This window comes from Phalaenopsis equestris, unplaced genomic scaffold (assembly GCF_001263595.1).
Source record: "Phalaenopsis equestris unplaced genomic scaffold, ASM126359v1 Scaffold000123, whole genome shotgun sequence".
Classification (NCBI taxonomy): domain Eukaryota; kingdom Viridiplantae; phylum Streptophyta; class Magnoliopsida; order Asparagales; family Orchidaceae; genus Phalaenopsis; species Phalaenopsis equestris.
The window spans coordinates 447,941-475,053 of NW_018164565.1; the positions used below are offsets into that span (position 1 = coordinate 447,941).

The 27,113-nt window shown below is 34.1% G+C and overlaps 3 protein-coding genes across 9 annotated transcripts in view; 1 reads left to right on the forward strand and 2 right to left on the reverse strand.

The window, feature by feature from the left end:
- The window catches only part of LOC110021195 (D-tyrosyl-tRNA(Tyr) deacylase), a 34,380-nt gene extending 26,552 nt beyond the window's left edge, over nt 1-7,828 (reverse strand). For all 5 annotated transcript variants that reach the window (XM_020719603.1, XM_020719602.1, XM_020719601.1 and 2 more), the window contains exons 1-6: nt 7,715-7,828; nt 7,541-7,632; nt 6,739-6,805; nt 6,537-6,567; nt 6,271-6,411; nt 31-56 (exon numbers count right to left, since the gene is read on the reverse strand). In XM_020719603.1, the coding sequence (XP_020575262.1) occupies nt 31-56; nt 6,271-6,411; nt 6,537-6,567; nt 6,739-6,805; nt 7,541-7,632; nt 7,715-7,756 (399 nt within the window). In that variant the 5' untranslated portion in view covers nt 7,757-7,828. The remainder of the gene's footprint in view (nt 1-30; nt 57-6,270; nt 6,412-6,536; nt 6,568-6,738; nt 6,806-7,540; nt 7,633-7,714) is intronic.
- A 1,343-nt stretch (nt 7,829-9,171) lies between these two features.
- LOC110021210 lies at nt 9,172-20,329 on the reverse strand. Of its 3 annotated transcripts, none has more exons than XM_020719619.1 (5): nt 20,071-20,329; nt 19,737-19,910; nt 19,560-19,641; nt 17,470-17,586; nt 9,172-9,586 (listed from the first exon to the last, which is right to left on the reverse strand). In XM_020719619.1, exons 2-5 carry the CDS (start codon nt 19,853-19,855, stop codon nt 9,527-9,529), a joined length of 378 nt encoding a protein of 125 aa, XP_020575278.1. In that variant the 5' UTR covers nt 19,856-19,910; nt 20,071-20,329; the 3' UTR covers nt 9,172-9,526. The 3 variants fall into 3 exon arrangements, with proteins under 3 accessions (XP_020575278.1, XP_020575277.1, XP_020575279.1); XM_020719620.1 differs by having other exon boundaries at nt 9,173-9,419; nt 9,502-9,586; nt 19,737-20,329; XM_020719618.1 differs by having other exon boundaries at nt 19,737-20,329.
- A 1,492-nt stretch (nt 20,330-21,821) lies between these two features.
- Nucleotides 21,822-22,518, forward strand: LOC110021212 (auxin-induced protein PCNT115-like). The gene is made up of 2 exons (XM_020719623.1): nt 21,822-22,129; nt 22,217-22,518. Exons 1-2 carry the CDS (start codon nt 21,896-21,898, stop codon nt 22,232-22,234), a joined length of 252 nt encoding a protein of 83 aa, XP_020575282.1. The 5' UTR covers nt 21,822-21,895; the 3' UTR covers nt 22,235-22,518.
- The last annotated feature ends 4,595 nt before the right edge of the window (nt 22,519-27,113 follow it).

Sequence of the window (27,113 nt, forward strand, 5' to 3'; positions counted from 1 at the left end):
TATATATAACTTTCCAGCACTTGAAGTTACCTTCATCATTGCACCAAAAATACCATCTGCCCAATGAAATCAAAAGGATGGATTAAGATTATAGCAATTGGAGCAATCAAGGGTCAAAAATACAATAAAACGGTTCAAACATTTCAAAAAATACTGCATTTACTAATCTACAAATAATAAATTTAGCATTAAACCTAACAGTGACTAGCAGCCAGAATATAGATAGGGTGAGCCTGCCAAGAGAGCTACTACGCGGATAATATGAAGATGAATGATTCTTTTGTTGGTATTTTATAAACATCGAGTTGTGATATATAGGTGCCCACATATCCAGAAGTAAGGAAAACTCCCAAGAAGATCCTGAACTAGCAGCCAAGAATAATAGGACCCAAGGAATTGAAAAACTTCAGCTCTCCATAATTTATAACTTTGATGACGGTGACATTTGGTCTTTAAAGTTTCAGTCCTTCCCAATGAATTCAATGTACAGTACTTAATAGTAATAATTGCTAAGTAATTGAGTTACTTGGACCTTTTGAATTCCTATGAATGGGTTCTATGCTTTTGTTCAGCTTCACGAATTAATTTAATTAAAACTGCAACACAAAAGAGTCGATTATTGGTTCAATAGATCTGATACTCGTTATCTTTGAAACAAAGAGTTGGCATAATTCTTGGTTAGGCTGAACTTCTTCCAATTAAGTTGGTGCTGATTGAGCACCCATTTCAGCTCCAAGTTATCAAAACAAGATGGTCTAGTTGAATCAGCTGAATGAGATATTTTGCGTTAGCCCAAGTCAGATTGGACCATAATTTCTGAACAAATGTTAATATTTCATACGCATGGCAATTTTTGTTTTTGACAGAATCCATTAGAAGAAACTAATCATTCATACAAAACACATCCTAAACCTAATAGGGCCCGTTTGGGACTCCGTTGCTGCGGCTTTTACATCTTGAAGAAGCAGAAGTAGCGTTTGTTTCCCCTTTTATCGCCAGCGTTACGCCGGTAGGAGGCCGCATCAAGTCGAATGCGGAAACGGAAGAGGGAGGGTGCGGTCCGCAACCAGAGCTCCGTTGCAGAGTGCCTTTGACGTCATTGCCCCTTCAGATTTCTGATAATCTCACTTCACATCTACGCATATACCCTCGCAACTCTTCATTTCCCACCCGCATCGCTAGGGCTAAAATCTAGTTCCATTCCTCTCCCTCCATTCGGCGCTGCTGCAACCTTTCAATGAAGTTTTCTCCGCTTTGATTTTTTTTTTTTAGCTTCATTAGATTCCTCCGACCCCACGTAGTGGGATTAAGGCTTTGTTGTTGTTGTTGTTGTTGTTGTATTTGATTCTTATCTTTGCGTTTCTTTTCTCCTCTGTGAAAATTTTGGCATTTATATGCAATATTCTAAACATATTGCATATGTTTTGATGCAAAGTTGGGGTTTGCAAGATAGATTATTTAGCAGCATCCTTACCTACTCTGATCCATCAATAGAAACAATGGGTGAAATATATATGAGCAATGTTCACTTGTTTATTTTAGATCTCTGTTGATTTATTTTGTTTGCATAATTATATAAGCATTGGTTCTCAGTTTTTCTGAAAAATTATACTGACCGAATTGTTTGTCATTGCATCATCCTCAATGTGGAGTAATATTTTGAGAAGAGAATGTTGAGCACTGCTTAGTTGAGCACTGTTTATTTTCTTTACTTTATATGATACTTTTACAAGTAAAATTGTATGTGCTTTGTTGTACAATTGAAATTTGCATGATAGATAAGTTAACGGAATTTTTACATGTTTTGATCAATTAATAGAAACAATGAGATGAAATATATATGAGTAATGTTCATCTGTTTGTTTCAGATTTCTTTATTGGTTTATTTCATTTAGATAGATATGTGAACTTTTTTCAGTTTTTCTGACAAATTATGCTACCTGAATTGTTTGCTCTTGCCTCCTGCTTAGTGTGGAGTAATATATTAGGGGAAAAGTTGAGCAATGCTTCTTTTTTTAAGTTTATCTGAGACTTTTATAAACAAAATTGCATAAAATTTGATGCGCATTTAAAATTTTGCATGATAGATAAGTTGGCAGCATCTTTACCTATCATGATCAATCAATAGAAGCAATGGGGTGAAATATATACGAGCAATGCTCATCTATTTGTTTCAAATATCTTTGTTGATTCATTTTGTTTGGATAATTATATGAGCACTTATTTTCAATTTTCTAGATGAATTATACTGCCTGAATTGCTCAAAATGTTGAGCATTGTTTCCTTTTTTTTAATTTATATGTAAATTTTATAAATAGAATTGTAAATGATTTGCTATACATTTAAAAGTTTGCATGATTGATAAGCAATGCTCATCTATTTCTCTCGTATTTTTACATGTTTTGATCAATTAATATAAGCAATGGGATGAAATATATATGCGCAATGTTCATCTGTTTATTTCAGATTTCTTTATTGGTTTATTTTATTTGGATAGATATGTGAACTTTTTTCAGTTTTTCTGACAAATTATGCTACCTGAATTGCTTGCTCTTGCCTCCTGCTTAGTGTGGAGTAATATCTTGGGGAAAAGTTGAGCAATGCTTCTTTTTTTAAGTTTATTTGAGACTTTTATAAACAAAATTGCATATAATTTGATGCACATTTAAAAGTTTGCATGATAGATAAGTTGACAGCATTTTTACCTGTCACGATCAATCAATAGAAGCAATGGGGTGAAATATATACGAGCAATGCTCATCTATTTATTTCAAATATCTCTGTTGATTCATTTTGTTTGGATAATTATATGAGCACTTATTTACAATTTTCTAGATGAATTATACTGCTTGAATTGCTCAAAATTTTAAGCACTGTTTCTTTTTTAAAATTTATATGTGACTTTTATAAATATAATTGTAAATGATTCGCTATACATTTAAAAGTTTGTATGATTGATAAGTTAGTAATATCATTACCTGTCATGATCAATTAGTAGAAACAATGGGGTAAAATATATATGAGCAATGCTCATCTATTTGTTTCGGATATATTCGTTGGTTTATTTTGTTTGAATAATTATATGAGCACTTGTTTTTTATTTTTCTAACTAATTATGTAGGTTGAATTGCTCAGAATGTTGAGTGTTGTTTTCTTTTCTACAGCTAAAACTTTTTTTAAAAAAATTGCATATGTTTTGTTGTACAGTTGAAGTATGCATGATAGGTAAGTTAACATCTTTATTTGTTTTAATGAATCAGCAGAAGCAATGAGATGAATTATGTATGAGCAATGTTCATCTGTTTGTTTCAGATTTCTTTGTTTTATTATTTTATTAGGATAAGTATGTGAGAACTGGTTTTCAGTTATTCTAAAAAGTCGAATTGTTAGCTCGTCTCTTTATTGTGGAGAAAAATTTTGGAGGGAGAATGTTGAACAATGTTTTTTTTATATAGTTTTCTTTAACTAAGAGTTTTATAAATAAAATTGTACATGCTTTGTTGCAGATTTAAAGATTGCATGATTAAAAAATTAGCAACATCCTTACATGTCTTGATAAATCAATAGAAGCAATGCCATGAAATATATATAAACATTGTTTATCTATTCATTTCAGGATTTTTAGTGTACTTGTTATGCATATCCAATCACTAATGCAGACCCTCAGAATACATGTCAAATAAGATACCATAACAAATTTTATGTTTCTATTGTGCTAGCCAATTCAGATCCTCGAGTGGTTATATTTAGAATATATGTCAAGATATTACTCCACGCTGAGGAGGCAAGAGTAAGTAATTCGGGCAACATAATTTGTCAGATTAGATTTCTCTCTAATAGTTTTTAATGGTTATATGCAGTGCTATTAGTGTGATATAATATTTGATTTAGGTATTCATATAATTCTTCAATTAGGTCTGTAGAATTCTCAAATGATTCACGGAAAAGGAAAGATAGTTATTTTCAAATAGAAAAGAGGAAAACAACAAGGAATAGAAACAATGATGATGCAGGATAGAGAGCTTCCCGCATGCTTCTGTGACTTCTGCTACAGTACCATGAACTATATCGGGAGTCATGGCTTGAAATGGTCTAGGAGGGTCGGTCGGCCTTTCATGTGGATTTCTCTCCTATTTGAAGTGGGGTCCACTCCTATTTACCTTAAGTCTATAAATATGTTGATTTTGCATTTTAGGGAAGTTTTTGTGTTCTTGTGAGGACAGTTATCGGCGTCCCAATTTCTCCTTTCTAAGGTTGTATCCAAAGAAGGGAAGGTGTTTTGGCTATAACTCGTCCTGAGATGGTGATTATCTACAACTCTCCTTGCCCCTGCATCCATCCCTTTGTTGCCACAACCCCCTTTTCTCATTGCAGCCGCCCAAAACAGCCACGATTGTTGTCTTTCTGGCAATTCCCCTCTTCCCAAGGTCGTCGTCCCCTCTCCTCGCTACAGAAACCACAGGACAGCCCTCCTTGTTGTCCTCCTGTCCCTACCATCCCTCTAGCCAACCATTCTCCCTTTCCCAGTCAGTCACTCAACCGCCAAAGACTCCCCTCCCTACCACCAGTAGAAGCAATGAATCAGCAGAAGCAATGAGATGAATTATGTATGAGCAATGTTCATCTGTTTGTTTCAGATTTCTTTGTTTTATTATTTTATTAGGATAAGTATGTGAGAACTGGTTTTCAGTTATTCTAAAAAGTCGAATTGTTAGCTCGTCTCTTTATTGTGGAGAAAAATTTTGGAGGGAGAATGTTGAACAATGTTTTTTTTATATAGTTTTCTTTAACTAAGAGTTTTATAAATAAAATTGTACATGCTTTGTTGCAGATTTAAAGATTGCATGATTAAAAAATTAGCAACATCCTTACATGTCTTGATAAATCAATAGAAGCAATGCCATGAAATATATATAAACATTGTTTATCTATTCATTTCAGGATTTTTAGTGTACTTGTTATGCATATCCAATCACTAATGCAGACCCTCAGAATACATGTCAAATAAGATACCATAACAAATTTTATGTTTCTATTGTGCTAGCCAATTCAGATCCTCGAGTGGTTATATTTAGAATATATGTCAAGATATTACTCCACGCTGAGGAGGCAAGAGTAAGTAATTCGGGCAACATAATTTGTCAGATTAGATTTCTCTCTAATAGTTTTTAATGGTTATATGCAGTGCTATTAGTGTGATATAATATTTGATTTAGGTATTCATATAATTCTTCAATTAGGTCTGTAGAATTCTCAAATGATTCACGGAAAAGGAAAGATAGTTATTTTCAAATAGAAAAGAGGAAAACAACAAGGAATAGAAACAATGATGATGCAGGATAGAGAGCTTCCCGCATGCTTCTGTGACTTCTGCTACAGTACCATGAACTATATCGGGAGTCATGGCTTGAAATGGTCTAGGAGGGTCGGTCGGCCTTTCATGTGGATTTCTCTCCTATTTGAAGTGGGGTCCACTCCTATTTACCTTAAGTCTATAAATATGTTGATTTTGCATTTTAGGGAAGTTTTTGTGTTCTTGTGAGGACAGTTATCGGCGTCCCAATTTCTCCTTTCTAAGGTTGTATCCAAAGACGGGAAGGTGTTTTGGCTATAACTCGTCCTGAGATGGTGATTATCTACAACTCTCCTTGCCCCTGCATCCATCCCTTTGTTGCCACAACCCCCTTTTCTCATTGCAGCCGCCCAAAACAGCCACGATTGTTGTCTTTCTGGCAATTCCCCTCTTCCCAAGGTCGTCGTCCCCTCTCCTCGCTACAGAAACCACAGGACAGCCCTCCTTGTTGTCCTCCTGTCCCTACCATCCCTCTAGCCAACCATTCTCCCTTTCCCAGTCAACCCCACCAAAGCCCCATCCTCCCACCTACAAGCCACCACCCCCTCACATCTTCCCAATCTGCAACTCACCACCAAACTCTCGTATATCCAGCATAGCCACCCACCTTCCCTTTTGGGATACACATCTAGTTGAGTTGAGTATCGTGTCTGGAATTCTTATTTCCCTTTTTGTCTGTTGGTTGTAATTGTCATTGTTCTTTTCAGTAATAATATTTGTAGTCTATTGTGGTTTTGGTTAACTTTGGTATCAAATGGTAGTATATTTGTCAAATTAACACATATATCATTTCTAACTGGTCAACTAGTCAAATTCGAGTGTTTCTTGATGATCATCAAAATTTTGTTCATGTAAATCATGTAAGAGACAGCAATGTAAATTTTCCGCTTCATCCAAATTTGGTTTGGATTAATTACCTTTAACCACATCTGCTGTATATGATTTTCGAAACTTTTCAACAAGAGATGCATAAAATTCTTTTGCTTTGTTAGGTGGCATTGCTACATGGAAGTCCGGCTTGTTGCCCTTAAGAATACCATACAGGGTAAATTGGCTCACTATAAGAATGGAAAAAGAGATCAAAGAAATTATAAGAAGCAAAACAATCTCTGCTATAATCAGCCCAACTATATTTTAAACATCAAAAGAGATTCACTTGGAAATATAGAATCTTGTTAGGTACCCAATAAAACTCCGAAATTGCGCTGCATCACCTGCACATTAAGTAAAATGCTTTCAACAAAACTACACCATTTTTTACAATTAAGATACAACTCTAAAAGAACTACCAGCAAAGCAAAATGGAGGAGTAATTGAATTCTATGTAATAAAAAGCCCAGGTTGCTGCAGTGCATGGACTAAAATAATTCGGATGAACAACTTACACTTTGATCCCATGCTTTTCCACTCTTCTCGTTAGGAAAAAGCCTCATATTCAAAACCTTCCTACAACTGCATTGCAGAGTAAAATTGGTTATTCAAATATATCATAATACTAAGAAACCATCAGTGGAGGGAAAAAGCCTGGAACAGAAACAACATGGCTTAGTTAAAATCACATTTAAATTCTCAAAACATTGGATTCAATAGTGAAGACATAAGCAATACTTCATTATATTCCTAGATTAAACTCAATTTAACATTTCACATTTGAAGATGGGCTTTTTTTGGTACAACTATGTTGATGAACTTTGTTGCATTGAATGAAATAAATGTAATATAATGATCATCTAAACTAAAAAGAACTCAAAAAATAAAAAAATAAAAACCAAAAACATAGATTAAGAAATACACCAAAGCTTAAAAAATCCAATTGAAGCAGTTTTGGTAAAAATAATCACTTATAAAACTAATCACAAAGAAAGCAAAAGAAAAAGTACTAGAAAAGAAACAACATGAATAAAGATGCATACATGAGATCAGTAGAATAAGACGACTTGAATTTATAGTATCTCTTTGTACTGCAACCGAAGAATTCAGCCTCCAACAAGCACAGAAGTTCCAGAGGAAAAATGAAGTTTTTTCTACACACCTCATAAATCTATATTTATAATCATAGCAGCCATTGAATAATTATGCTTCACAGAAAACCCACAAGGTACAACAAGGCAACCAAAAGTCCCACAATTTATAGCTCCAGAGAGAAAAAAAAAAAAAGTGGTAAATCAGAGCAGAAAAAAAGCGCACATATAATCTGCATCAGCTTCGCCGTCGGATTCGTGGATGCCGACGAGTACGAGAAGGCCCGGACCGATCTCTGATACGAGACGCCCTTCGACCTACACTATCAATCAATAAAGAATAAAGAACGGGGATTCGAGAATAAAATGGTGGAGAGAATATAAGAGAAGTGATTCCGACCTCGACGCCGGCTGAGAGCACACGCTGGACGATTGCCCTCATGATGCAAGGATCGGGATCCAGGAGGCTTGGTATAAATTCTTTCAGGATTTTTAATGGTCTTTTGCGGGAAAGAATTTTGGGTGTCATGGAGAGGCATTCAGTGTTGCTTATTGAAGTTATATCGAGGGTACAAAATTCTTGTAAAGTCCCTGTAACATTCTGTAACTTATCTGTAACATACAAATAAATTCTTAACATATGATAACAGAAACGCAAAACTTATTTTAGGTTACAGAATGTTATAGGGAGGTTACAAGGGGTTATACCGCGAATGTAACCCCCTTGTGCCCTCGGTATAACCCAATATCGTACGCAGCGCTGAGTACGTCTATCGCACGACATATTTATAATCTATCTATAACTAATAAGTTTTGCGCTTCTGTTTTTATGTTACAAGTAGTTTACAGGTAAGTTGTAGGAAGGTTACATGGGATATAACGTGGATATAATCCTCAATACCCTTCATATAACCAACCTGACATACGCAACGCTTGGTACGTCATATGTACGCAAATTTTTCTTCCTTTTGGGGCGGCGATGAGATGGTGGTGCCATCGCAATTTTATCTATTTTAATAAATTGTATTTTAGTAAAAAGAAATGTCCGTGAGATCTGCATTTTTCCATAAACTAGATGCAGTGATAATTTTTTTAGGCTTTTAAATGAAAAAAATTCATAATATCCACCACAACTTTTTAAACATCACGACTTTTTGAGCATCAAATTATCATTCAATATCTTCAAAATTACTTTTTAATAAGCTGAAACTTTTTAATAAACTGTACTTAACAGACCCTAAATTAATATTATAAAAATTTTCTTGTAAATTTTTTTATATTTAGTTTCATAATATTTTAACATCTAATGATCCCTGTAGTGAAGGAGACTTAATCATATACGTAATAAATATATTTTACTTTCATATATTAATATTTATGTTATTTTAAAGTAATTTATAATTTAATATTATATAGAAAAATAATAAATTTTAAATATTAAATGCATATCTTATATGATATCACTGATAGATATGCGCACCCCCTAAAAATTTGAGATAATATATTTACATACAAGCACGCATCACAAAAAAAAAATCATGTTAACATAATCAATACTTAATTCTTCTAAATAAAATATTGAATTTATTTAAGATAAATTCACATGCACCCAATGAATTCTTATATATTACATCTGTTTCCTAAACTTCAAATTTCACATATACGTCCATAAAAAATATATTTCACATTTTAAATATTAAAATAGTAATTTTTTTTTATGTAAGCTTAAAATTTTGATTGATATAATTATAAAAAATAGAATTTAGGTCTCATATATGCAAATACATAAAATTGAGTGGAATGCATGTACACCCCCTAATTTAATTATATAAATTACAATCAAATTATTGAGTTGATAAAAATAAGTGGATAATGTGCAAGAAAAAACAAGTACAATACACTGTTGCATCCACATATTATTAATGGTGAAGCAATACAAGCAAATCCTCCTGCTTTTATGCAAATTCACAAGATAATAGCATAGAATAACTTCAGAAGACAAATAATAGCATGTTACATCCTCCCATCATAGACGACCATTTTCACTGATAATTTCTCTCTCAGCAGCCATTTTCACTGTTAATTTATCTCTGAGCAAAATCTGTCTGTAATGAAGTTTTCAGTCAATAATAAAAGCCTTAAAACTTTACAGAATCAAAAACTTGAGATATATTCGATAAATTATACAGCAGAAGTGTGGAGTGCGCATCTCTCATTGCGGGCTGCTACCATCATTAAGTTGGCCATGAGAAAGAAGATGCGCCATATATTGCTGAAGAACAAGTCAGGGATGATATATATCAATACCGTTAAATTGGGTTTAATATCAACTTCAATCATCCAAGTAAAAGGAATTAATTAAGTTCCATCTGTCCAAAAACTAACTTGAAAGATAACAGACAAACAAAAACAACTAAACAACCACCACGTTACATGACTCAAAAGATGCCATTTCATATGCAACACACAATTCATATGCGTTTACATATCTCATACCTAAACTTTCATATTTCCATGCATAAAACTTTACAATTTTAAATCTATGCATTAAAATGTGATTTCAAATTTCAAAGTGATAATAGTGCTATTTTTAATGTGATGTCAAAGATTTGAGTGATGTGTGTAACGTTACACGAAGGATACAAAAGATGGCATTTCTCCATTTGTTTCCTCAACCATTTTGATAGAAAACGAAAAAAGGAAGGCATACAATTCTTATGGTTTTACATATCTCAAACCTAAACATTCATATTTTCATGCATAACACTTTACAAGTTTAAATATATGCATGAAAATGTGATTTCAATTTTAAAACTGATAATAGTGCTATTTTTAAAGTGATATCAAAGATTTGAGTGTTGTGTGTAAATATAAAAGTTTCGGTGTGAGATAAGTAAATACATAATAATTATGTGCTCTATAGGTAAATGCCCCAAAATAAAAATATATACAATACACTAAACAAATATATTTTTTAAAAAACAAAGGGAAAAAAAAAAATCCCAAACAAATCCTAAGTTTTTCAAACACCATCCAATTGTACTCTATTTATAAGCTTTAACTTCCAGGTACTTGGGTATTCTGAGTGCGTATCAAAATGAGTAAATTTACGAGAAATTCATCGTGTTAATAGAACTAATTTTATCTTTTCTTTTCCTCTCATTTCCAATTTTGTTTAATGATTCCCACCTTTTCCTGTAGCAGTGATTGCTGATGTTTTGCATGTCATCCGAGTGAAATTGAATTTTAATGAACAAGAGATAATTATTAACAATTCTATTATAATTTTAGTAGTAGTAAATCTAATGACGGGATTGTAACAATAAGTGACTAAATCATTAGGGGTGAAGGTTTTAGATATCTCAGGTCTATTGTTCAAAGTAATCGTGATATAGATAAGAATGTTATTAGTAGAATTCAAATTGATGGTTGATGTGGAGGATTGCATTCAGCCGATTGGGTGATAGAAAAGTACAGCTTACACTCAAAGGAAATTTTATAACATAGTGGTGAGACCTATAATATTTTATGGCACAGAATGCTGGCTTGTAAAAGAGAGGCACAAACTTAAGAGTTGCTGAGACGAGAAGGATCAAATGGATGTGTGGCTTTACACCTAAGAGACAATATGCGAAAAAATATATCCGTGAAAGGGTTGGAGCGGCTCCAGTGAAAAACAAGATTAGAGAGTGTCTTAGGTGGTTTGGTTAAATTAAACGTCAACCATCTGATGACCAAATTAGGAGAGAGAATGCTTTAGATATGACTTATGTTAAGAAAGATAGAGGTAGACCTAAAAAGAATTGGGCATGTTGTATAAAAGTTGATCTTAATTTATTATAATTAAATGAAAATATGGCACTCAATAGGACACAATGGAGAACAACGATTCATATAGCTGACCCTATTTAGGCGGATGAACAAGGGGGATAAAGACTTGTTGTTGTTGTTGCACATACTAAACATATATATCTATAAAACCCTGAAATGTGGGTTATTCAACAAAGATACTATATCCCAAAACTGGAAACCCATATTGCATAACCATATTTTTAATTCATAAGACGAAAAAAACAAAAGCTTTGTATAACAATGCACAGTATTCAAACCTTCAATTTTTAATAATTTGTAGTATATTATACACCGTAAGTTATCCTTGCACAAATTTTAGAAGAGAAATTTACATAAAAGCCACACAATTCTCATGGATTTGCATATCTAGTACCTAAAGTTTGATATTTATATTTATAACACATCGGCGATATAAACCTATGCATAAAAAGATGCGTTTGACTTTTAGAGGGTTAATAAAAGTTGTATTTTTTATGTGATGTTACTTATTTGAGTGTTTTGAATGTAAATATTAAACTTTAGATGTTAGATATATGAATGTGAAAAAAATTGTGTGGTATGCATGTAAATGCCCCAATTTAAAGGTATCCAAACCTTCAAATAATGCAAAGCACTGAATGGTCTTGTGAAGGAGAGGTAAGAAGATCGAGTCAAAATGCCAATGCTTGAGTTTAGGTAAGCATGTGATAGAGTGGTGATAGGAACGAGAAAAGTTTTGCAGATATTAGGGTAGAAATAATAGATTTTATTCTGTCGGTACAAAATCAAAACGATACAATTCAGAAATTCATAAAAAATAAAATTAATTCTCTCCCAAACCCTAACCTTAAGTACAACAATCACACATGACATAATCCTAAATATATTAAGCCTTATTGATATCTCACAATAACAACCAACAAATGACTAAATTGCCCTTTTAATCTTGCATCTAACATAGGTATTCAAATTATTTGGCAGGCTCGACGTCAACTTAATGGAGCACAGGGTGGACAGAGTTGTAGGCGACAGTTTAATATTACCCTCCTCTCAAAAAGACACATTCTTCAAAGTGGAAGAGAAATTGATGTTAAACCAAATCGTGTAGCTCCCACATAGTGTCACAATCTAGAAATCCTTTTCATTAAATCAGTTGTTTTTCCAAACTATTGATTCCTGAAGCACCCCTATTAACTCAAGTGGATCCAAGAAAATTTCTATACCCTCCGTCAAAGTAGTGGGAAATGAAAAAGAAGATACATTATCACCAATAGCATGTCTCAGTTGTGATACGTGAAACACAAGATGGAGCATCGACGAATGCGACAACTTTAAACAATAAGCCTCCACCCCGATGAGGTCATTTATCTCATAAGGACCAAAATAGAGTGGGGAGAGCTTCTCATTCCTGCATCTGGGCAATGACTTCTGCCATTAAAGCCAAAGTTTTAGTATACCCTATCTCCTACTGCAAATTGCATATCTCTTTGATTCCAGTCTGTTTATTTCTTCATGAGTTATTGCGCTTTCAATAAATATCCCTTCAATTCCGCCAACATCTCTTGGATCAATCTCTCGATGATGTCCTTCTACATTTGGAGGCAACGGTATGAGCGCACGCTGATGTGAGAGACCCCCAACCTCGGGGTTATTGCATACCCGTGTTCCTTCCAAAGAGCCAATCAACAAAGCAACTGAAAATTTTTGCAAACTTTTGTAAGAGTTTTTGGAAAGGTGATGTAATCTCTATCAACTTCGTATTATGTGTCTTCTCCATACTAAGCAACTGATCAAGAATCTCATCCTTGCATCCTGAATTTCCCTAACCATGGTCTTGAGCGTCACCAAAATCTTGCACAAACTAGGATCAGCATGAAACACTACTATCTTGTCTACATCCTAAAACTTCATTGCCAAAAGTTTTCAATTCATCTTAGTCTCCCCTAAGGATTGTAATCATTTCATACCCAATATATGATCACTGCTCCCTAAATCCAAGAGAAGAAAGTCTCAACCACTTGAATATTCTACAATTTCAAAATCAGCTCATGTGAATCCCCTTGCTCTTCCCCTCATGTCTCATTACTCCAAAGCTTCCTATCTCGACCATATCAAGCCCCAATTGCTACACTACTTAAGTGGAGATGAAGTTGTGGGTGGCCCCACTATCTACAAACATCACTGCGTCCTGCTCTCTGATCTATCACCAAAGTTTCATAGTGTGGTACAGTGTGAACCCCACCGTCGAGTTCAAGGAGACTCCTGTCATATCTAAGTGAGGGTGTTACTCCACAACAATCTCCATTGTTTCTTCAGCCCCTACCTCCTCATCATCGCGCATTGTAAGAACCTATAAGGTTCAATCCTTGCAACAGTGTCATGGGATAAACTTCTCGTCACACCAAAAATATAACCCCTTAGCTTATTTATCATAAACAACAGTCTCCGTAAGGCATTTGAATGTCACCCCATATTGTGGCACATTATTCCTGTCTTGTGGAGCCTCCCTATGGAATCCCACTTTTTGACTTTTCGGTACCATCATGGTTGTATCATTTGGGTATGGCACTCCACTTGTGTTGCTCCTATTAGCCCATTCCATTGCATTTTTTATCTTGAATCAATTGTGTTAATTTCATATTTTTCCTCGATCCTCACGGTCTCATCAGACGAAGCACTGGTCGAATATCTAGCCTCAACCCCTTCGTGAAGTTTCATTCCAGCACTTCTTTTGATCTCTCTCAAACGGTTGAACAACATTTCAAATTTCTCCCTATAATCCATGACAGACCCTTCCTAAACCAATGCAGAAAAATAGCTTGTGTAAATCCTCATCCCCCGTGGTTCTGAAATGTTCGACAATTGAACATTGAATTCTTCCTATAGTCTGATTGATTGAGATCGTTCTTCATACCACACTAGAGCCTTCCCTACCAAACAAAAGATCATTGTCATCAAATTTTCATTTGTCAGTCTATTAATAGCAAAGTATCTCTCCATACGATGAACCCAACTATAAGAATCCTCTCCTTCAAAGATCGACATCTTCAGCTTCCTTGAGCATGAGTTTTTTCCCTATTTTTCTCAACCAAAATTCATTCCACCCATTAAGAGAGGGTTGAGTTCCCTCCATCAACCTGTATTGATTTCTTTTCTTCTATAAGTCTATCTCATCCCAAAATCAGTTCAACCGTCCCCATAGGGTACTGAATTGTCTTTCACCTAGAAGGCGAAAACAACAAAAGACATTGACATACACCCTCAGTCAGAGGTTCCCATTAATCATGGTTCCTTATTTCAGGAAAAAATCCTTCGAATCACTTTTTTACAGTCTTAAATCACACGTCGTCACATTCCTCCTACTGTGGCTCGTTCCATCCCTCCAATTGTCGCGCTTGTTGACCTCCATATCGAGTCCGCTCAATGAAATTTGATCAGTATTGAGTGCCACAATGACTTGTTTGGAGCTCATACATCTCGAACATCGATGTATGAGTCCCCCATCAACTTTCTCAATAGTGCCCTGCCAACCAGCACTAGCTCCCCATTCGCAACTCACTACATTTGTTGGAGATCACCTCGCAGTAGGTAGCCTTTCCTCTTTGTTCCTTCAAGCCCCTCACCCAATGCTCCCAAGTTGCTGCTACTCGGCGCCTCCGGCTACAGAAATCGCACACTGATAGCCCCTCACCATAAATCTAGTCTCCCCCCATTGGAACTTCTATCGCCGACAACACCCAAGTGAAATCCTTCTTTGGCAACCCCACATAACGCCAAGCTCTCCACCTCTCCCTTTTGATTTCTACAGTCTGATTTTCCCTCTCAACCAAACTGGACGCCAGCCTACTCTGCCATCCCACGTGAATCCCCCCGCTGGCATCTTCTTCTCTTTCTTCTGCATGTCTTTCCCTTCGGCCACTGTTCCACAAACCTACTACTCCTTGTTGACCTATGAGCAAAATAAGAGAGAGAAATAGAGATACAGAGAGAAAGAGATCAAAATTCCTGCATCATCGCCACGTCACGCCAATTTCATAAGGTATAAAAAGGTGGTGCTTCTAAACTCTCAATATCGCGTTTGTGGCACGTGTGATGTGCGTACATATTTTTAAAAGTGTAGCAGGGGAAGCTCATATGTGACATTTGCAACGCATCCTATTTGTGTCGTGTATGCCAAGGCTAGCGAACTTGTGCGAGCTTTTAAGAGCGTGGCAGAAAAGATTCGTTGACAACGTTCACGACACAACATGGGGGATATAGATCTATGTGCACTAACATATGCTTGCAGGTATCCCATACATGTCTTTAAGAGTGTGGTGGGTTTCAAATATTTCGGCCGCAATCTCACGACACCTGCCATACATGCCTGTAAGGGCGTAAAGGTTAGACTCAACTTTCCCAATATAACATCCTCATAAAGATGACACCAGGAGGCTGTCGAAATACTGTCAAATTTTGTACTTAACATACCCGTAACAAATAAAACTTAAGTGAACTTAACAAGTGAAAAAATAATTAAAAAGAAATATGAAAATTGCAATTATTTTATCGTCACGAGATCTACACCACTTTTGTAATAACAGACAAAAGGTGAATTTAAGACCCCAATATGAAATCTTGCATGCTCAAGGGCCTCGACGACTCGTCAACGAGCTCGAATAAAATCTATAGCTAACTCACTAATTCACCTATAAGAGTAAATGGGGCATTAAAAAGAACCTGCACCAAATTTACAAAAGGCTTGAAGGCTCGTCATCAAACTTGAATGAAACTTGTGGTGAATATGCTAGCACAATTAAAATTACAATCAAAGTTATTTGAAACAATAAATCCTGATTATGGGGGTGGTGGTGGTTTTTTTTTTTTTTTTTTTTGGGGGGGGTGCACTTGAGCACTTGAGAACAAAGTGAAAGAGACGCGCATAACTTCAAATATACAATCAAAGTCTAGTATGCCCTTAATCACCACCGAATCCGCAATCAATTTGTACTAGCGAAGAAAAGACTTAAATGAAATATTTGCATATACTTTTATAACAACACATCTGTGCAAATAAAAATAAAATCTCTTAAAAGTTTGTCTGATTTCACAAATCTTAAATGCCCACATGAGTTTTGTCGTTTATCTTAATTCACTAAATCTAGGTGTCTTAGAATGTTGCGTGAGTCAATTGAGTGCTTAAACACAATTCATCTCGAGTTTTTCAAAAATCTCATTTTTGAATATCATGTTAAAATTGTTAATTATGTGAGCTTTTAAGTGTGTCGTCTTTCCTACAGAGCAAGGTCACAAGTTTCACACCTTAGTCCAATCACTTTCCCTAAATGAATTGTAGTGAACAAGATTGAACGCCTATTAGGATAGCCTAATCCCCTTTCTAATAAAGATTCTCATTGACAGGACTAATTGTTTTTTATGCTTAAATAAATAAATCAAATCAAAAGCAAGAAATAAGTATTTCAACTCGTTTTCCCAATGATAGTCATACTCATTGCACATCCCTACCAGATGGTACTATCCAAAAAATGGAACTCCATGCAATTGCAACTAACGGGAACAGTAACGGTGTGATTGCGGCATGCGAAGTCCTCAAGAACTCCTAAAGATCACTCTTTCAACCTCAACACTCAAAGTAGCCTGCTTAGATGAGAGACTTGAGAGCATCTTGCACACAGATCGAAGATGGAGAAAAATTAGACATATAATATCAATACACGTGATTAAAAACTGCCTAGCTATTAGATGATTTGTGAATGAATACCAAAAAAAATTTAGTGCATAGACACTTCCAAAGCATATGTGGCAATCAACTTATAAAGCATATCTTAATCTTTGAAAGAAGTTCACTTTTAAGTCTATCCACGGTTGCAACACCAGAACAAAACATTGAGCCTAACTCAATAACTTATGATAGTTTTAGGGAACCTTTGGGATTACTTCTATTTTTATTTTATATTTTCTATTATTTATTTTTATTTTATTTTGTTTATGTTTTGATTCAAAATAAAACATGCTTCGCTGATTAATTAAATTGTGGTTATTTTAAAAAACACTCATAAACACCTAAAAATTATTTTGAGTGTTTTGAAAATATATTAATTTATTTTTAGAAATAAAAATAAAAACATGTTAAAACACACTAAATAAATATGTTTTTAGAAACAAAAAATAAAATTGGTCCCAAACAAGCCTTTGATAACTTGATTGTAATTGAACAAATAAGATGGTGAGCATCAACAACTTAGATCGATAAATACTATAAGAGATAGTACTCACCAACTTAAATAGATAAAAGAAATTATCCAAGGAAAGCTTTCAACTTACAGAATGGTATGCATATGGAGGTTTTCCTTGGCGTTCAAAATGCTTTGCCATTATAGAGAACTCGATAGGTCCCCATTCTTCCACCTCAAAACAATTAGCAAGGGCTGCTTTATAAAGCTGAAATCATTGAAATGCTTCAATGTTAATTTTCTAATTATATATGTAATAATAATAATAGTTTACAACAAAAGGTTAGAATAAAAAAAATGTGCAACTTTAATTTTAAATGAACAAGCCAAAACTCAGTTGCAGTGAATGGTTAGATAAAAACTATGCAAATTCACAATATCAAGTAAAAACAACAAAGCTGCAAATGGCAACACCCCACAAATAAAGCTGCACCATTGAAATTCTCTAAACATTAAGTTAATTCACAAATGGCATATGAAAAATAAACAAAATGTTTGATAATATTCAATGCTTCAAAATTTCAGTTTTGAATAAAAACCACATAAACTAAAGGCCAATTACATGAATTTCATTTTTTGTTTTTTTTTTTATTTTATTTATGTTTCGAATTGAAAAAAAATAAATTTGGTGGTGTTGGTTGTTTTTAAAAACATTAAAAAAATATCTATATGATATTTTGAGTGTGTTTATAAATAATTTGATATATTTAAAAATAATAAAAGCAGGTAAAATATGCAGTAAACAATTATTTTTAAAAAAACAAATACAAAAATTAATAAAAAAACAAAAATATCCCAACAAAGCCCTTAATATTTTAAATAGATTCAAAACATCATTGCATTACAATGTTAGACGAAGGGCAGGTAAAGTTCAAATATCAAATAAAGTTAAAGCTGCAAACACCGCCTCATTGAATCCTACAAGTTATAAATTCAACTAAAACACGTTAAGGTAAGTTAAAAGAAATAGAAATGCTAAATCTCCTAGGGAGGAAGAAAAAGTGAAAAACAAAGAAGTTTCCATGTAATGATATCGGGCAAATATTAATGTGTCATTAATATAAGCATATGGCTCCACCAGCAAATAGACCAAGATTTTCAAAATCAACTTCAGTTTTAGAGTCCATTTGAAGCTGTGGTGCGCTGGCGGTGGCAGTGCGGCACTTCACCGCAGTTTTTTTGTTTGGGTAAACTGCGTTTTAGGAGCTTTCTCAAAAGCTGCCTCTAAAATTTGCATTTTCCCACTACTTCTGGCTAGGTGTGGTGGCAGCTTTCTAGTTGTGATCTGACTTTAAAAATAAATAAATAAATTATAATAACCACCACAGTTTTTTAAGCATCAGATTATTATTCAGTAGCTTCACAACTGTTTTTAATAAGTTACAGCTGTCCCACACGAAAAAATATTACATCAGTACTACGCACGTAGAGGAACGTGCGTACCCAATGAAATCACGCCACGATATCCCGCGCGACGCAGAAAAAAACGGAGCGGTACCACGGGGAATATTCCTCCCCGTGTTATTCATGTGTTATTGTGTGTTATTCATGTGTTATTGTATCCTGGGAATATTCCTGGTGTTATAATAACACAATAACACATGAATAACATATGAATAACACACAATAACACAAGAATAACACGGGAGAGAATATTCCCCCGTGTGCGCCGTTTTTTTCTCTGTCGGGAATATTTCCCATGTTATTCAAGTGTTATTGTGTGTTATTCATGTGTTATTGTATCCTGAAAATATTCTTGGTGTTATAATAACACAATAACACATCAATAACACATGAATAACACACAATAACACATGAATAACGCGCAATAACACATGAATAACACAGGAGGGAATATTCCCCGTGTTACTGCGCCGTTTTTTTTGCTCTACCGCGCGAGATGTCGTGGCGTGTTTTGATTGGCTACGCACGTTATTTTTACGTGCGTAGTGCTGATGTAATATTTATTCGTCCCACACAGACCCTCAGTTTTGTTCCCATCATGGACCTTCTGGTTTGGTGCCTCCAACAGTTTTCAGAATTTAGGTGCTCACTTGGTTCTTTATATTACAATATAGTTAAGAAAAAAGGGAGATTACAATCAAGATATAAAAGATTTAATAGGATATGACATAAACTAAATTGCATCAACTAAAAGTATGATAAACAAACGAGAAGCACCTTTGCTGTGTCTGTAAGAAGCTCAATGCTAGCTGGGTAAGAAGCATAAAACTGGTCGGCATTTGAGAAACCAGCTCTAGTTCTGTAATCCACCAAAAAAGGTGCAAGGAGGAAAAACTGAGGATACTTTAAAGAGATTTTAATGATATTCAGGATGGTTGGGTTGAAATTTCTTACGTGTTGCTAGTGAATGCATAGCTGATGAGGGTAACAAAGCAGTAGAAGCCAGTGTAGGACACCACCCTTCGAAATTTCTGAATTTTAAGTATGGCCTTCCATTGCTCTAAAAGCTCCATCAAGCTGTTTGGTAGACGGTTTTAAGCAGGATATATGCAGGATTTAAGCCAAAACCTGCCAAAAGGCCAAAAAAGCCTCCGTAAATCCGGAGCTCCCGTAAATCCCAAAATGACGCCGATTCGCGATAAAATCCGGGATTTACTAAATCCTGTGAATCGGTGGATTTAGTAAATCCGGGACGAGCCAAGAGGAAGAATGGCGCGAGCAGCCTTTCCTTTCTCAATTATTCCTGGGAGGAGCGGAGACGGATGAGAAAGATGGCAGTTTCGGGGGTCTCTATAAGCCGCGATCCCGTCGTTTCCTTCCCAGCTAGCTCTAATGGCGACTGAATGGCGAAGATTCGTTCACGAAGGCGCTGGTTTTCAGCAAAACCAGTAGTGGTGACAAAAGGAAGGGTTTTGGGCAGAGATGGGAAGTTTGGGGGGAACCGGGAGAGGGGGAGTATGTCGGAATAGGTTTCAGGAAGAGTAGGAAGATAGATTTCTGATTTTAATTTATTTTTATTAACATAATTTTATTATTTAAATTGGTTAATAATTAACAAATAATTTATATATTATCCAATTGTTTATAATTAGATAAATTAATATGAAATTATTTAATATTAATTAATTAATAAAAAGTTAAAATTTTAACTTTTTAATAAAATTCTAACTAATTTTAAATTTATATAACTAATAATTGATTAAAATTAAAATTTTGATTAATAAGTAATTAGTTTTAAAAAGAATATTAGTTAATATAAATGTCTCTCTTTTATATATTTTTTAGGCTTTCGATACTCATTTATATTTTTTTTAATACTTATCTATGGATGTCTAATAAATTCTGATAAATTTTGTTAAATTCTTTTAAAGCACACGAACACTTTCTTATAATTCATCATAATTTTAAAATTACTTCCAAAATACGAACAACACACACAATCCCGCCCGACAAAAATGAACTATGATTGAATAGTTTGCACCTGATTGAATCTTCTATGAACGCCGAAAGATAATTTAATAATGACTCAATCAAGAATTAAAGACTATTGAAAGATTAGTCGAGTTATGGTTGAAGATAGTTTGAAGATGCATAATTAGGGTATCATTACTGTTCCATGATTGTATTTAAAAATTATTGAATTACGATTTAATCATAATTTGGAGACAAAGGTGATTCTAGCGTGTTTCTCACATGTAATTTATAATATATATATATATATATATATTAAACTCCTTAGGGATTAGCATAAAAACGTTATATTTAATCTTTAAATGTTAAATAAAAAACACAATTTTTTTTGCAAAAGATGAATGTACAAAAAAGAAGCAACTACATACCACCCAAAACTTGTTATTTACAAATGAACCAACCTCTTTCATCCATTATTCAAATTCTCTCTCAAGTATCAAAATTTATGTTAAAATCCCAATTCATATTTTTCATTTTTATTAAAATTTTAATAATTTGATGGTTGAACCGTTAAATACGCCTGTTAGGCTATTCAAAAAAATCGTCGGGATGATTAATTGGTAAATATAAGTATTTTAGGTGATCAATATATAAGTATCTCACAAAAGAATTATGTTGTAAAATTCATCAAAGCATGAATATTTAAGCTTCACAATCCCAAACGTAAAACTACTTGAAAAAAAAAATTGAATGGGACATATCATCAAAAATTCATATAGCCGTTAAAATTCAATTTTTCTCAAAAGTAATAAAAGGCTTAAAATCTCTTTTCTTATTACGTGGCTTTTAAATTCATTTTTTTCTTAAAAAAGTTGCATCGTTTTACAGTTTATTTTCTAAAGTTTTATTTATGTTATTTAGGGAGAATTTCAAAAATAGAAGAATAATTATAAAACTACTCATTTTACAAATAGCAGTATTTCCAGTGGCAAATATGTAATTGTACAAAAAATTTAACATTTAAAATACTGCTCCAGAGGCGAATTCTTTGCTGATCAACCTCAGAGACGCTCCTCCCCTTCAAAGCAAGCGGACCCAAAATCTGAAGGAGGAGGAAAGAACAATCAGAGAAGAGGGAAGCCATGGCGGACTCCGCAAGAGTTACGTCTCACGTTCCTCGAGTCAAGCTCGGGTCTCAAGGGCTCGAGGTCTCACTCCAGGGACTGGGGTGTACGGGTATGTCTGCCTTCGATGGCCATTCCAAGCCGGAGAAGGACCTGATCGATCTCATCTACCACGTCGTTCATTCAGGCGTCACTTTCCTTGATACTTCCGACATCTACAAACCCTGCACCAGCGATATCCTTCTCGGGAAGGTCTTGATCTTATACCTCTAGTTACTCTTTATAATCCTCTTTTATTAGTTAGGGTTTTAGCTGAGACCTTTGCAATTTGTTTTGCAGGATTTTTGTTCGATGTAGGCTCTGCGAGAAGAGCTTAAATAGAAAGTTGAGTTCGGAATCAGATTCTACGATGATGATGGGAGGAGAGAAATTTCTGGGGAGCATCTTATGTCAGGGCGTCATGCGAGACCAGCTTGAAGAGACTTGTGGTTGAAATGCACCTCCTGCAAAAGGAAACAATAAGGTAAAAACTGAGTAAAAATAGGATCTAACATTTGTAGGATTTTTAGATTAAACCCAGAGCAAATCATGATATCAAACAATCTCATACCTTTGTTCATCCATTTCCTCCTACCCTTTTTCGAGCGTTGCTTCTCTAAGTCTCATAATTTCAACATAATTTGCTAATATGGGTTTTAAGATTCTGCATGATTTGAAACATAAAGATAAACTTAGCTAAATTACAACAATTTTTTTTTATATACGGCTCCAATACAAACTTTTCTCATTTTTTTCATTTTTTAACAAATTATAAGCTTAAAAACAAATTGAAATACAAGTATTAAAGGTTGAATAAACAATTTAATAAATTTGAATCAAGCATACCTTCTCTATTTCTTTCAGAAATAATCATTATCCCCCTTAACACCAACCACTTCGTTAACACTCATAGGTGAAACCGTAGAGGAGGATTCAGAAGACTGGAAGACATTAGGTGGCAGATCAGATTCAGGAACCCAAGATTCACGAAGGAGATTGAGGTTGAGGTCCAGATCGAAGTTGAAAAGAAGATTATGATTTAATTGCTGCAAGTGAATATAGCTAAATTTGTTATTTTTTGTTGTAAATCATGCTTCCAAATCAACCAAAGTAATACTTACAGTCGTGCTCAAGCTCGACCATCACATGTGATGTTGAAAGAACGTTGAACAATCGTCAAGGAGACGTTGGCGAGCAGGACGCCAAACCACGTCGATGTATAAGCATATTTTAAAAGGAGAAAATTTTGGTGGCTCCTATTAAATTATTTTCTTTGCTAATAATTTATTTTTAAAAATACACTCAATCGCGTACATCACATTGATAGTGCTAGCATATTTTCCCATGCATTTACCCACATCTTTGATAACCATTTTTTATCGTGCTCCATATTGCGTAAACATTGAGCAAGTTCTATGTCATTCCTCTTGCCATTTTGGATTTCGTTGACATTCATGATGTACCCATAAATTGTAGGCAGCATAGCTTCAACATGTGCTGCAACTTTAATATTGATGAATGATTGTTTTGGAATTCCATACAGCCGATGTAGGGAAGAGTAAGCTGGTGGATTTGCTTTGATTTGCTCAATTTGTGTCTGCATCGCATTATAACCACCGCTAAAAAATCTATCAACAATCGTACCAGCATGAAGAGTTGCCCAATTATGTCTCGCAGCATCTGCTATCATTAGTTTTTGTACTGGTGGTGGAGTTACATCTAATCTCAATGCAAGTGGGGCTGTCAAGAGGCCGTGATGACCCATCACCCGTGCTATCCAGTATGTCTGTGCCAAACCAAATGGATGCGGAGCTGTACGGACTATTACCTCTTTATGAACTAACATTGAATTGATGTAATTAGAGTTTGCATCTGTCCTTAGAGTATTAATGTATGACGTGCAAATGCGGTTCATATTACCGTTTTTTGGCTTGAATGTATGGTCTTTAGAAAGATGAAAAAGCCCAAACATTGCCAAAATGTTTGTGCAGATTGAGATCAAAGGTTGATGGTAGTCCACTTGAAATTGATTCACGGTATGAAAATGTGCTCTGTTTGGTTGAGCGATTGTGAAAGTCCATTCGACACGTGTCAGTGAGTTTGTTGCAGGTAATAAACCAATTCCAATACCATATGCTCGTACATATGCTGCGAGTGAATATTTCTTTACTGCTTCATAGTTTAATGCAGCAATAGATTGGAGGGAGAATCTTTTTAACTTGTTCTTCAAACGCTCTTTTGGCACTTCATAAGCTTTAGCCCAAGCCGCATCTTCTACTTGCATATCAACATTGTTTAATATGCCAACATCACGAATATCACAATTAAATTGGCAAGCTTCACTAAATGTGCCCATTATAATATCTTGAAACGCACGCGAGTCATCGTCAAAACCAATATACCATTCTGATTGATGCCATCCTTTGAATATTTCATTTCCCGGCTGCAACTTGATAGTATCTACTATAAATCTCACTTGTTCTTGAATGTGTGTTGAAAGTATCAGTTCACGTATCTTAGGATAGGTTAGTTGAGTTGCACGCCAGTATCGTGCAGTCAACTGATCATTTACTTGCACTCTACCCTTCATGTTAGACAAGGGTGACATTGCAAGAGCAGTTGGAATGATTAATTTTTGTTTATTGCGACGATATTTAACGTATGATTTCTGCTCGAGTTGTTCAACTTGATCTTTGATTGTGAGTTTGTCCAGGTGAGATAATAGTTTATCTGTGTCGAGCTTCATTCCTCAAGCTGCTAGAAATACAAATAGCATAAATTAGTCTAGCATAAAATATAAAATATTTACACAATTGTATGCTATATTTTAGAATGAGAATATTATGTAGATTTTAAAAATAAAATTTTTACAATAAAATTCAAACACAACAACATATAAAAAAATCATTTTTGATTTATTAGAAAAACATAAAAATAAATGACATAAACCTAAAAGATGTAAACCGTAAAGTTTACTACTTACAGTGGGGAAGCTAAAAATCTTTTAAAGTGGGGTCATGTAAGAAAATGTTTTAATAATATTTTTAAAATATTGATCTCTTTTAAATTAAGATTTTCTTTAAGTAAATTTTTTTTCCGTAATAAAATAAATCGAGCCAAAAAGAATTTCAAAATTACGAATCTTTTAAATAATATAATGGAAACCAAAATTATATATATAAAAATGAAAAGACAAAAAAGATCAAGGGAAAAAAAATTACATACATTTTGTGATGTTATTATGTGCACTATCACCACAATATCATAAAATATAACGGCATGTATAGATTTCACACTTAATATTCTCTTTAGGTGAGAATTAAATTTTCTTAGGAAGTTACATAAATACCACCCAAGTATGTTGTATTTACACATCTGCCACAAAAATTTTAATTATTACCTATATACCACTCAATTATTTAAAATTACTTTAAAAAATATAATTATTTTAGCTTTTTAGAAAGCGAAATACAGTTTTTCATTCATAGGGATTGGATTATGTATGTAAAAAATAATGTTTATGTATTAGATATGTAAATAAGGAAGAACAGAGTGATACTTCCAATAATGCTTACAATAATCTCTTAATGAAGAGCACCAATTAGCTAATGTGAGTAAATGGCAAGTTTGACAGCCCTAAACAACGAGCCATTTTGACAGCCCTAATTGCAAGTTTGAATTTCTAACTTTGGGCTTAAATACACAAGTAATGTGGTATGTATGTAAATTTCGCTTTAAAATTTTCTTGCGGAGAAGGAACGGGAGAAAAAAAAAGGAGAAAACTTAATCAAAACCATGGAGAGAATTGTTGGTACGAGAGCTAATGATGAATTGAATTTAAGCTTTCTTGCAGAGAAGAAGAGGAACGGAGAAAGCTTGAACACGTCGTAGAGAAGAGTTGTTCGGATAGGATAATGAGAGCTAGTTATGATGAAGTGGATTTTAATTGCCTTTAATTTATCTAGAATTGGAAAATTTTATATGCCAAAGAAAAATTGAACTTACCGTGCAAAAACAGCCGTTCAAATGATATAAAGCGTGCTTTATTCACTGAACAGCCTTCATTTTCGCAAATCAAAAATAAGATGTATTTACATTTGTAGCACTAACTTCTTATGTATTTACATATCTAACACCTCAACTGTATTTCCTTATATTTATACCACCCTAATCCTTTATATCACATTTAAAATTGATATATTTTGACTTTTAAAATGTGAAATACACTTTTAAATATGTATGCAAGATGACATTTGTTTTAAAAATGAAGTTTAAATGTTACATTTCTAAATACATAGGAATTAAGTTCTATGTATGTAAACATTCCTAAATTTTGTTTTATATTATATAGAGATTTTTTTGATCCACCAAACCGATGTGTTTATGCGTTGCATGATCAAACTATTGAGAATTTGATAAAAATGAAAAATATGAGTTGGGGTTTGAGTGAGAATTTGACAATAGGCAAAGGAGGGCGGTTGATTTGTGAATAGAAAGTTTCTTTTGGCCTGTATGTAATTGTCTTCATATTTTTGCGGACATAGCATTTGAAGAATTCAAACATGCATTTTTGTGGGAGTAGAAATAAAAATAGATAGAAAGATTATTTTTATTTTGGATAGGTGAGAATTAGAAGATGATTCATGAGAAATAATTTTGTGATTAAATTTAAATCTCAGTAAATGTTGAAGGAAAAAAAAATATGCTCGAAAATAATATGAAAATATGCTTAAATAATTGAAAAAAATTTTGTTGTTCAAAAGGAGCTTTAATGCTCTCTCTTTCAATTTGATATGTATAAATATTGCCGCTGAATGTTGTACATTTACGAACCATTTGGGGCAGCTTACAAGTGCGGGGCCATTTTTGAAAAAGTCGTGGTACCATTTGAATCGCTCGTTTTGACCGCTTATCCGAAAACGCGGTTACATTTTTATACTAAACGCAGGCCGCGAGTCAAACCTTGTGGTCAACCAGCGGCCGCATTTCAGGATAAATTGGTTATCCTAAAACGCACAAGCTGCCCCAAACACACCCTTAAATATCAAATTTTAGGCGTGAGATATTATTGAATTCAGAAATATAAGTGAACTCAGTGTACATAAATAGAGTTTGTAAGAGAAGAAATAAAGAAGATTACTTATTAGTTTATCTAATAAAATGGGGAAAGTCTCCATCCCTTGAGGTTGACCTCTTC